This window comes from Vipera ursinii, assembly GCF_947247035.1.
Source record: "Vipera ursinii genome assembly, chromosome: 3".
In the NCBI taxonomy this organism is placed as follows: Eukaryota; Metazoa; Chordata; class Lepidosauria; order Squamata; family Viperidae; genus Vipera; species Vipera ursinii.
This window is the reverse complement of record NC_139516.1, coordinates 143445571-143457974: the sequence shown is the minus strand read 5'-3', so window position 1 is coordinate 143457974 and position 12404 is coordinate 143445571. Positions and strand designations below refer to the sequence as shown.

At 37.2% G+C, this 12404-nt stretch overlaps 2 protein-coding genes across 11 annotated transcripts in view; one reads left to right on the top strand and one right to left on the bottom strand.

Moving 5' to 3' along the window:
• The window catches only part of F13A1 (coagulation factor XIII A chain), a 564207-nt gene that overhangs the window by 431016 nt on the left and 120787 nt on the right, over positions 1-12404 (top strand). The gene's annotated exons all lie outside the window — the stretch shown is intronic.
• The window catches only part of FARS2 (phenylalanyl-tRNA synthetase 2, mitochondrial), a 201949-nt gene that overhangs the window by 124233 nt on the left and 65312 nt on the right, over positions 1-12404 (bottom strand). For all 10 annotated transcript variants that reach the window (XR_014492157.1, XM_083359940.1, XM_083359948.1 and 7 more), the window contains 2 exons: positions 8816-8975; positions 5051-5182 (listed from right to left, as the gene is read on the bottom strand). Coding sequence is in view for 9 of the 10 variants with exons in the window: in XM_083359940.1 (XP_083216066.1) it covers positions 5051-5182; positions 8816-8975 (292 nt within the window). In the remaining variant the exon portion in view is untranslated. The remainder of the gene's footprint in view (positions 1-5050; positions 5183-8815; positions 8976-12404) is intronic.

Below are 12404 nucleotides of genomic sequence, written 5' to 3'. Positions count from 1 at the left end.
TTAACACTGCAGATTCCAACAATACTAATTTACTATTAAATTGTTTATTTTATTAAGAGACCCAGATTGGTTTAGTGATACAAACACCAGACTAGAAAGCAAGAAACTGTGAGTTCATGTCCCGTCTTAGGCAAGAAAGCCAGCTAGGTGAAATTGGGTGAGTCACTCTCTCAGCCCAACTGAGCTCAGAGGGTTGTTGTTGGGAAAACAGGAAGAGAAAGGTGTGTTGGATGTTTGCTGCCTTGAGTTATTTATAAAAGTAATAAAGGTAGTAATAAATAATCAAATGAATAAAACATAAATTGTTGTAAGGTATGGGTAACAGAATTTTGAAACCCCGTGTTTCTCTCTGCCTGATGTTTTATTAAACAAAATCAAGGTAGAATTACATTTCTTTCTCAGGTTTTCTTCAATCCCCAAAATGTGTCATCTTTTCTGCAAAGTCAGTCCTTAGCAGTTATTTCAGACCTTCTCAATGCAATGCCTAAATTCCTTACAGAAACAATGAAAGAGGAGCTTCATGATCTGGAACAGCAAGTAACAGGAAAACTCTGATTCAGGGGACACACTAGATTAGGGCTTCCTTGAAACTGGGTAATCTGGGTATAGTAATTCATGCCCTCATCATGTCACCCTTGGGCAACTGTAATTCACTCTATTTGGGGCTGCTCTGAAGACTATAAACTTCAAAAAGCAGCAGATGGTCAAAAGCTAATTCAGCAGAATTATTCTATGGTACTATGCTGATTATCTATAGGTTTTTTAAAAAAGAAGATTTGTGTTACATGCTTCTGTAATAATTTTTCAGCTTTCGGGTACGTTATATATTTAAACACAGAACTAAGGAGGGAAAACAACTGTAATTTGCTAACTTTTGCTTCTACCCAAATGCTTTTTTGCATGACTGTACATCAAGCCAATGGTCAACCAAAGAAGAAGAAATATTTGCCAAGTGAACTAGAAGTTGTAAGCAGAGATAGTTATGGCAGTGATATTTATAAATCACTTTTTTTGTCCTGGGATTCATAACAACAATTTCAGAAACCCAGCTACTGTAATCATTATTTCACACATTTCATTTCCACATAGACCATAAAATAATTAACTCTCTAAAATGTATTAAACATGAACATTTTTTGGAATGGATTGTTTACCTTTTAATCTGTTAAAAGTGTTGATGAGATTACTAAACTGTCACAGTTATCCAATAATGTAGGGGTCTTCAAACTTGGCCCTTTTATGACTTGAGGACTTCAACTCCCAGAATTCCTCAGACAGCATGTCTGGCTGAGGAATTCTGGGAGTTGAAGTCCATAAGTCATAAAAGCGCCAAGTTTGAAGATCCCTGCAATAATGAATACACCTTATCAGGGAGTCTCCATTAGAAATAACTAGAATATATAGGTAGTCCTCAACTTACGAATGCTCATTTAATGATGGCTAAAAGTTATGACAGCCTTAGAGAAAGTGACTTATGATTTGTAATCACACTTACAATTGTCTTAGCAGTCACATGATTGTAATTTGTGCACCTAGCAACTGGCTCGCATTTACAATTAGGTTGCAGTATCCTGTGGTCACAGTCACAAATTGCAATCTTTTGGGCCAATTTTCTCCAAAAAAACCTACCCATTGAGGAAGCTGGATTCACTTAATGACTATGTGAATCACTTAACAACTGCAGTGATTCGTTTTACAGCCAAAAAGATTTGCTTAATAACTGTTGTAAAAATTATTGTTGAAATTAGGAACAACTCAACCTATGACCAAAACTGTGGTCACAAATTGAGGATTAAAAGATTACCTGTGTTTTTTTTAATGGTCCCCTCTCCCATGTCCTCCCTGGTATATTAAACAATTGCTACTCCAATAATTTGGGTCTAAAGGTAAAGGTAAAGGTTCCCCCGCACATGTGTGCTAGTCATTTCCAACTCTAGGGGCCGGTGCTCATCTCCGTTTCAAAGCCGAAGAGCCAGCGCTTGTCCAAGGATGTCTCCGTGGTCATGTGGCCGGCATGACTAGACGCCAAAGGCGCATGGAACGCTGTTACCTTCCCACTGTAGTGGTCCCTATTTTTCTACTTGCATTTTTACATGCTTTCGAACTGTTAGGTTGGCAGAAGCTGGGATGAGTAACAGGCGCTCACTCTGCTTTGCGGCACTCGGGATTCAGCCTGCCAAACTGCCGACCATCTGATCGATAAGCTCAGCGTCCTTATTCCTGAATACAACATCATCAGTAAGATGTGAAGGGCCACTGTCTCAATGGCATGACTGAATCAAATTTAGCCTGTTACAGCAGATGCTTCCTTTCCTGGCTTTCCAGCCTAGTCAGCTGAAAAACTAAATATGCCCATTTTATTATTGGAATGGTTCAATACACATTCAAATCTCCAGCTAGCTGAACTGAGCTACATGAACTCTTCCAAATTCAACAAAGCCTGCTATATCATCCTTGTTAAATCCCAAGCACAGCAGTATAATGTTCTGTTTCAAATTCCTGCAGTGTTATTGAGAAGTAATTACATTTTTCCCCACAGACATCTGATATTGGATTGGCACACAAGATATGCTACATACTTCACCTGCTGGATAGCTTCTGTACAACTCATAAGGCACCATCTGCAAGAGGTACAAAGCTAGATGTGAAGGACAAAAAAAAATCTCTTCACAAAGAAACATACTCTGAGGTTTGATACAGCCTTCAAAAAACTGCATTCTGATGGATTCATCAATCCAGTAAATAAAACAAGTTAATATTAATCATGTTCCCTTTTAGCTATTAGTTATTACTTATTATATACTGTGTGCATGGTACATATCAACATTTTAAAACAAAGTTGAAACATTGAGAAGATTCTAAGGGTTGATATAACCCATATCTGATATCATTTCCCAAAGCAATAGCTCTGATCATCCCTAATTTATATGACTACTCACAATGGAACAATTGACTAATTGAATATATCCAAATACTCTTTTTAAGCAAAACAATCCATGATAATAAGAAATATTATAGAACATCTACTCAAGATATGACATTAATCTGCAACAAATACCACTAACTATTTATTGCAAGCTTAATAAAGAATAAAAAGACCTCCAAGGAAGAACGTGGTCCAAAACCCACATTCTGAAACTCTTTCACTCAGTAAACCATAAATGTAACTAAAGTATCACTAGAGGAAAAATAGAAGCGTGACCATTTCTTGGGTGTCTTGGGCTTGACTTGTGGCATACACGTCTATACATACCTCCCTTACTAGATGCCTTGGAGTAAGCCCCATTGAGTAGACTGAAACTTATTTTTGTACATTTACTCTGGTTGTTACATATGGTGTTTTTGTTACATTTTTTTCCTCAGTGGGAAAAGTTACTTTCTTCACAAAGGATATTAGGATTTATGAATGTAAAACAAACAAGAATATATTTTATTCTGCAATTCTTTCTAGATCACAGTATAGTGTTGCTCTGCATTGCTCATTGTAAAGTTCATGAGATAACATATGTTCTCCAAGACATTATGAGAAGCATTCAATCCAAAAATCCAATGAGAAAAAACAAACAGGAATGAGGTGGCTGTGAGTGACATCAATATTTTTTTTTGCTTTTTCCTTTGTCCAACAATTCCTCAGCAGGAGACATGCTTCCACTAAAATGTCAGTAAAATCAAGGAAAGAGGGTTTTGAGGTAAAATGACACTAACTTTGGGAAAGCAAAGAATGAAAAGTTCCCTCAAGTTCCCAATTAAATACTCAAAACTAAATACAACAAAGCATATGGAAACCTCACTAAATTCTGCAATGTTCAAGGAGCAAACTACCTTCAGGGATAGATTTTTATATTTTATTTCCAAGATCCCACCATAACTATTCTGTTATGGCATTTTGACAAGAACAGGCCATCCGCTGCTACCCTTGAAGGCAAATGCATCCCAAATGTATTCGTTTAAAATAACAATTATTTTTTCATTATTAATACATTTGTAATTATTAAACTTAATTTCTAGTTTTAACACATATAATAATAAAAAGATATTTTGCCCCTTTCTCATAACCATAGGGGTTTTGTTGTTAGTGTTTTTTTCATCAAGACAACAGATAATTTTTTAACTGCCAGCTGGCTCAGTAACAACTGAAAGCTATTTATTTTTAATGTTTATGAGAATCTGGCCATTTACTGAATACAATACTTCCTTGCATGTATAATTTTAAAATGTGTACGGGTAGTTTTAAGTCAAATACTATCTAAGAGGCTATCACATACAAGACAGAACACACTTGTTCTCTACTGAAATCAAAAGCTGGACAAGAATCAAGGAGATTGAGGATGAGTGAAATTGCCTGATGATACATTAAATAATGCAAGTGTATATCTGGAAAAATAGCAGACTCCCCTTCACCGGATCTTTTCAAATAGAGATTAGTTGAATATTTGTTGAGGCGGGGGAGGGGGGGGAATAACTGAGTGATTAATCAATTCTTCTGCTGAAGAAAGGCTTGGACCAATGACTGATGGGATTTCTTCTTACATTTTATGATTTAATTATACACCTTAATGCTGTCAGCACTTATTGGTGATGGTAGTATTATACATCTGAGATTTTTAAATAAAACACTGTCTTGAAGGCAGATCTTTAGCAACCAATTTTTAGCTTAAGTCAAATTATAGTATAGTGTGCTAGAATTCAGTAGTTTTCCTATAGCTACACTATTCTATTAGGACATGTAAGTATATTTACATACTTGTGTGCAAACAATATAATCCATACATTATTCAATCATAAAGAGAAAAAATTACTTACTACCACTAGTGAATAGTTCAGCCTCAGTGTTAGTTTTTAATTTACCAATTAATGTAGCAACTTCGGCATTCAGAATCTAGGTTTATTCTCTGTCTCTAAGTTGTTAGCAACCACTGTTACTAATGCCGATCTGCAGGTGTATATAAGAGCATGCTGCAAATGAAGGCAGCATGCTGGGCTGTGAAAACTGATTGCACTGGAAGTCTTTGCTAAAGAGATGTCAACGAAGCAAAAGGAATTTTCATACCTGAGTTAACTAGCTGCTGCTCCATGACCCCACAACCCAAGACCTCCATCCATTCTCCTTGAAAGTAGATCTCCATCTCAAAGGAAGGATGAGTAAATGGAAAATAGCAGTCCACCCATCTAATCTTGAGTCCTGGAGTAGTTATAATAAAAAATATAAGCCAAAAAGAAAAGATGGGATTAAATGATACATTGCTCTGCAGTATACCCTAAGAAAAGTTTACCTTCCTTTTAATGGCATCAATACCTGCAAGCCATAAAAAGTAAATAGCCACATAATTGACAATACTTTGTGTGTAAGATAATGTATCTTGGATTGTGTGGAAGAGGTGGGATAGGAGAAAGAGCTATGCCTTCTCTAATGGGAAAAAGCCTTTATGCAATTCAAGCACCCTTTAATCAGTTACTTGTTAAATTCCAGCAACCACATGGCTTAATCCAAGAACATGGGCAAAACAGGTAATTTTGTTATGAGCAGTAAACTGGAAATAACTAACATCTCCCCAGAGATATAGATGATGTTTATATAATAATAATGGTTAATTGTTTTTATTAAACGTATCTGTATGGTTGCCCAGTTCATATGCAGGTGGCTCTGGGCAGCCTACATTAAAATCCACAACGTTAAATATCATAACACTTGAACGTCAGTCTCCATTCAGAGTCCTCAGGTCCACTGACAAAACATGTCTTTTGAGCCTTTTGGAAAAGCCACAAGGTGAGGATTAATTATACCTCCTGGGGATGGATGTCCAATAGCAAAGGGCCACCCCTGAGAATGCTCTTTTTTGTAGTCCCACCAGATGTACATCCCTAATGGATGGGACCAATGACCTTCTCTGCCTTCCTATCCTAACCCTCTCCAAGAGCCATCTTGTCAGGGTTCAGTTTTAGCCTGTTGCACCCCATCCAACAGCCTTTAGGCACAATGAGAGGTCACAGAATCATTTAACTCATCACAGACACAGATGTATACCCCATGATGGGGTGATCTCCCCCAGTGATTTTATGTAGATGTTAAACTTTCTTATAGGCAAATTTAGTGTCTTTGGTAATCAGCAAGCCTTCATAGTGTACTGGCTTCAATGGCTCTTCTATACTGTCCTTCAGATAATCTTCCAATGTCCTTTTTCTTCTTCTTCTTCTTGCAACCTATGCTCCTTGGTAAATAGAGATGTCAACATTACTGAGTTGATGAAGGGCATGATTCATTGTTATTATTTTTCTGGTCTTCCTATCCAGGATTTCTACTTCAGCTTGAACCCAGTCCACTATTTAAGCTATACATCTAATGGCTGGAATTGCTCAGATGTTAATCACCTCAATGGTATGCTCACCACTGAGATTGGGCTTTAGGATCTTCTCTCTTCTGATGTATTCACTATTAACCTTCTTCTTGACTTCAATGTGATAGATATCCAGGTATTTATAGTGGTCTTTTTTCACTACAGATTCTTGATGTTATTTCCATAGGGCAACTTGATTCCTTCAGTTTTCACTATTTTTCCTATTAATAGTGAGGGTGGCACATTTGTCCAGTCAAAACTCCACCGCAATATCTTGGCTGCATATACAGACAATATTGAGCAGCAATTCCATTTCCACACAGCTTCAAATAATTCATGTAAAGGAGGTGGGATAGCCTGGCAGATGTTTTTTGATGTTTGATAGCCATGGCCTCAGTTATTCAGTACTGTATTGTTGACAGAGGCATCAATGCAATGACAAGCAGTAGTGGAGAGATAGTGTTGATAATAGTGCTTTTTTATCCACTCTATTTTTTAAATTATTACCTAAAATATCTCTTTTACCAAATAAATTTGTTTGTAGTCCATTTTAAATTCCAAGCTCTTCTTTCCTAACTTGTGCCTCTGTATGAATATTACATAAAATGGTGTGACAAATAAAAATTATCTATAAACACTGATATATGTTTCCATGTTATCTGTAACATGCTCTGTCAACCAAATGGCACAAAGAAATTTCTATATACAGAAAGAAAGTTGGATAAATAGAAGGTATGAAAAACAGAACAACTTATTCTTTCCCTTTTGAGGTAAATGAAGCTGAGTGTCTCTCTCTTTCGAGTCCTGCTCTTTTTTCAGATGAAGAGTTTCTTTTTAACCATGTGGTTTGTTTCATTTCAAAATGGCACACATAACCTTCTTCTATTCTGACTTTATCTTAAGCAAAATTATTGTGACTGGTGTACAACATGCTTCATGCCCAAATGAAGTATTAAAACCTGAGTATCTATGCTAATCTATGGCATACATCCAGTTTATAATGGCCCTAAAAAGCCATTAGAAACATCATCTGAAAAAGTCAAATATTTAAAACCATATTGAACTAATGGTAAATACTGTAACCAGCATTGCATTCACTGTATGCAATTGAAAACAAAGAAACAATATCTACATCCTGAGAATCTTGGCTTTTTATATTTTGCTGAAAATATGGTTTTAAAGTATAATTTGAACATAAACTGACAATTAATCTAAAAATAGGTAATCCTATGACACAGAACCAAAGGAAATATTTATCATCAAGTGCCCTGTGTTCAGTCTGACATTTATTTTCAGTTTATGTAACATGAATAAAAAATAGTTGAGACTGGAGCTGACTATGAAAAGAAGAAACAAAAAGTATGCATATACCACAAACAAAAAATTCTCAAGAAGAAAAATAAAGAAGTTGCTAACACTTTCTTGTGTAGGAGTTTAAATTAAAATGTTCTTTGCTAGATCTATGATAAAAATATACCCCAACAATTTCAAATCTTGCCAATATCTTGCATGAATTCTAATGTTCATAGAAATTATTTATTTATATGTTATATTTTTAAATATACTTTAAGAATAGTTTTGCTGGCTTAAATTCATCATGCTTGGCTTTCTAGTACATTTTCTTTGTTCAAGTGCCCCCTTCTGATGTGAGGACTGCAGCTCCCATAATTCCAAAATGATTTTTCTGACACTCAGAGATATATTGCTCTCAACAAAGGCATCAGACCACACTAGCTAGTTATATGGTATTGCAACTTTAGTACATGTTATTAATGTTTTTTTTAAATTTACACTTCAGAATTGAATATGTATGTCCTCAACTACAAGTTAATCTGGAATATAAAACAATACATCAAAAATATAACAATATGTGCATTTATGCTTACTGGATTCAAATGGGTATGGTCATAAATCTTCATGCATTAAAACCAGCATAATATCATTGAACTGTAGAAAGCAGTATTTTGTTATGAGAAAGGACTGCTGCTCATAGCTCTTCTTAAATACTTAGCTGAATATAATGATATTATTACAGGTAATCCTTATTTAATGACCACAATTTAGGATGGCAACTTGGTCATTAAGCAAGCAGTCATTAAGTGAAACTGCAACTGTGTTTATGATCTTATTTTAGTTTTCCTTTGCTTTTCAGACCTGCAAAGGTTGCGAACAGTTGCTAACAGTCACTAAATGACGCAGTTGCTAAACAAGGACCGTCAGCATAATGTGGTACATACCTGGATGAACCTACTGCTACTATGTGTTAATTGACATTCTGCTTCTATGAACATATAATCTGGAGACATCACGAATGTGTAAATTTGAGATTAGTGTTCCTAAAGATTCTGCAGCAATTGCTACAAGTTATTGCTTACAGTAATTAGCTGATATCTATTGTTACTAGCTGATAGAGTGCATGATTCTGATAAATACACTGCACCCTTAGCAGAGGCCATTTGATTGATTTGTGAGGTACGTACCATCGCCAAAGAGATGAGCCACAAGATTTGTGAGTGTCATTTTCAAATTGTATTCCACAACCTTTGCTGCTTCCATGGTATGCATCCCTTGCTTATCTGATGTACGGTGTCCTTGTTCAAACAAGCAACAATTTTCTCCATCACTGACATTGCTGAACAACTGTTTATTAATATAAAAGACAATTAGGAGCAATTAGCCCTGTTTGTTCAAAGCATTTCACATACATGGTTGTGATAATCCTTACAAATAAAGTCTATGAAGGAGATTCCCATTTTTTTTCCTTTTTTGCTTTAGATATATCCAATATGTTATCTGAACTTCAGTAACACTCTAGAAAGTTCCTTTTTTAAGAAATCGAGTCAATGTTTTCCCAATCTGCAGAAACTGACCTAAGCATCAATGCTTGCCTCGGGTCACTTAAGCAAATATATTTCTAAGTTGAGATTTTAATTAGAGCTTTCCAGCTCAGTTTACATACTAAGCAACAGGCCTTCACCAAAATATCTGTATCTGTAGCGGTATGTGGGAATGACCTTGGGAGACAGGGAGAAGAGACGCAGCCTAGGGAACCATCAAGTTCCTACGGCAACACCTGCGGCCGGCGTCAACTTCCCTCCGTCCAGTGCGCTCCCACAGAGAGGGCCTCCTCAGGGTGCCGCCGATTAAAGAATGCCGATTGGTGGCCTCCAGGGGGAGAGCGTTCTCTGTGGGCGCGCCAGACCTTTGGAACCGCTTACCGGTCGAGCTCCGGATGGCCCCTGTCCTTCGCTCCTTCCGGCGCGATCTCAAAACCTTCTTTTTCGAACAAGCTGGCCTGGTCTGACGGGATGGGGTTGGGTTTTTATAAATAGTTTTAATTTTAATATGTATTAATTTTATGGGCATAATTGTTTAATGGCTTTTTAATTTTTGTATTCTGTTTTTTATTATGTATTGCCCTGTTCACCGCCCTGAGTCCTTCGGGAGAAGGGCGGTATACAAATTAAATTATTAAATTAAATTAAATTAAATCAAGTAAAAAGCAACTTCGCCTACAGCAGGAATGTGGGAGGGCAAACAACCAAGAAAGAACCTCTCCTAGTTCCTCGGCCTGAAAAAAAGAGGCAGGGGAGAGATGTACTTTCAGACTTGTAAGATTCTGTTAATGTTACCTTGCAATAAAGTACAATTAGCTCCTCTGGCTGTGCTTCTTGCCTGCAGTATCTTGTAAGGTTGACGGTAGCTTTCCCCAATCAAGGGTCCTCCCCCCTGATATGCCCACATCTAGGAATTGGGGTACAGGTAGTCCTCGACGTATGACTGCACTGAGCCCCAAATTTCTCTTGCTAAGAGAGATGGTTGTTAAGTAAGCTTTGCCCCAAATTCTTGCCGCAGTTGTTAAATGAGTAACAGCATTATTGTTAAGTGAATCTGGCTTCCCTATTGACTTTGGCCATTCACACATTCCATTATGTAAGGTGACCAAAGAGAGGACAGCCATTCCAAGGTTTGCAGTCTTGAGTGGGCTCATATAGACATCCGATGTACCACAGGTGCACTAGGCGAACGCTCCAGAGGATAGTTGCCAAAGGTACAGGTAGTCCTGTATGATCACAATTGAGCCCAAAATTTCTGTGGTTAAGTGAGACGTTTGTTAAGTGAGGCATTTGTTAAGTGAGTTTTGCCCCATTTTACAACCTTTCCTTCCACAGTTGTTAACAGAATCACTGCGGTTGATAAGTTAGTAACCTGGTTGTTAAGTGAATCTGGCTTCCCCATTAACTTTGCTTCTCAGAAGGCTGCAAAAGGGGATCGCATGACCTTGGGACAGAGCAACGTTCATAAGTATGAACCGGTTGTCAAGCAACTGAATTTTGATCACATGATTATGGGAACGCTTCAAAGGTCATAACTGTCACGGTTCCGACAGATGAAACTCTTCGAAAGAACTTCGAGGCATTGTTTACCTTAAAGAAGGTTTTTGCACTGAAAGTAACTGTGAAAAATGGTCATGTCACTTTTTCCGATGCTGTTGTAACTTTGAACAGTCACTAAATGAACTGTTGTAAGTCAAGGGCTATCTGTACTGGTGCTATTGCAAAGATAGTAACCAAAAGCAATTTTAATATTTATACATAATTTGATATAATCACCACTTTGGCACAATGGGGATATATTTTTTCTTTTCATAAGATCATGTATATTTATTTCAGATAATAAGAAATAGCAGTGACGTCTATATACATATTATTGTTTAGAGTTTTGTAGGGATCTACAATTATTTCTCAAGATGAAGCAACAATTTTAGCTTTATAAAGCCATTTAATTATTTAATCAATGAAATAGCCTGCCTCCAGAGGTGGTGAATGCTCCAACACTGGAGGTTTTTAAGAAGAGACTGGACAGCCATTTGCCTGAAATGGTATAGGGTTTCCTGCCTGAGCAGGGGGTTGGACTAGATGACCTCCAAGGTCTCTTCCTCCTCCTCCTCCTCCTCCTCCTCCTCCTCCTCCTCCTTCTTCTTCTTATTATTATTATTAATTCTCCTTAAGGGCGCCAATCATTCACCTCTACTAACTCAACATACCTACATTTACTGTTTTCTAATATTTGGCTGACGAATCTAACACATGTAATATGTCAATTTTCCTTTAAATGAGGAAGAATCCATAATTAAATCAATCTACTCAGTCCGAAACTAATGCAGAACAGCCTCCTAGCTGATGGATTAACAATGACAATCATGCACAACTTGTGGAGGAAGAAGAATATTTCCTACCATTATAATCACTGTTTGAGACAGACCAAAAATAAAAACACTGTAACATCACACCTGGCCCTCCACTGTCATTGAATGAGCAAGTATTCAAGTTGCTTTGTTAATAATAGAATACCTTCTGCTGCTTACAGCCGGAACTTTTAGTTTAGGAAGAAAACAACACAAATTACTTTGGACATGAAGCTACATCACTTTTCAATGTAATCACTGAATCTTTCAATCCAGAGCCCATCAAATATAGAGATTGTTTATATTATATGAATTCAGTCAGCAAATTCCAGTAGCTAAAAGGCTTTCAGAAAGGGCATGAGCCATCTTTCAAAAGTTGTAATCCGTCGTTTTAATTATTAACTCACAATATGTTAATAATATTTACTTCCAGAGTTCAGTATACCTTAGTTCAGAGGTCCCCAACCTTTTAGGCACCAGGGACCGGTTCTATGGAGAGAGGTTTTTCTGCGGACCAGAGGGTGCATGGTTTTGTGTGCTGCCTGCATCCTACGGATGGGGCTTTGTGTCAGGACCCACCCCAAACCACGTCTTAGGAAGACAAAACTCTTGGAGCCAAATCTTAGTCCAAAAGAAATCTTTACTATGACATGCTTGGTTGTAGGAATACAAGACAGGACTTAATATTGTTGTACAAACTAAACCCTTATAAAGAGTTCCCAGTTCAACCCCCCCCCTTAACCCCATTTGGTCAGTCCCCCATCATTTACCTCATATCATCCCTCTCGTGGGAAAAAGGAACTTAGGACCTTTTATGTTTATTGCTCTCTTCCGTGACACAAGCCAGATGCTCCTACCCTAACCCCCCCTCTTGTTCCCCC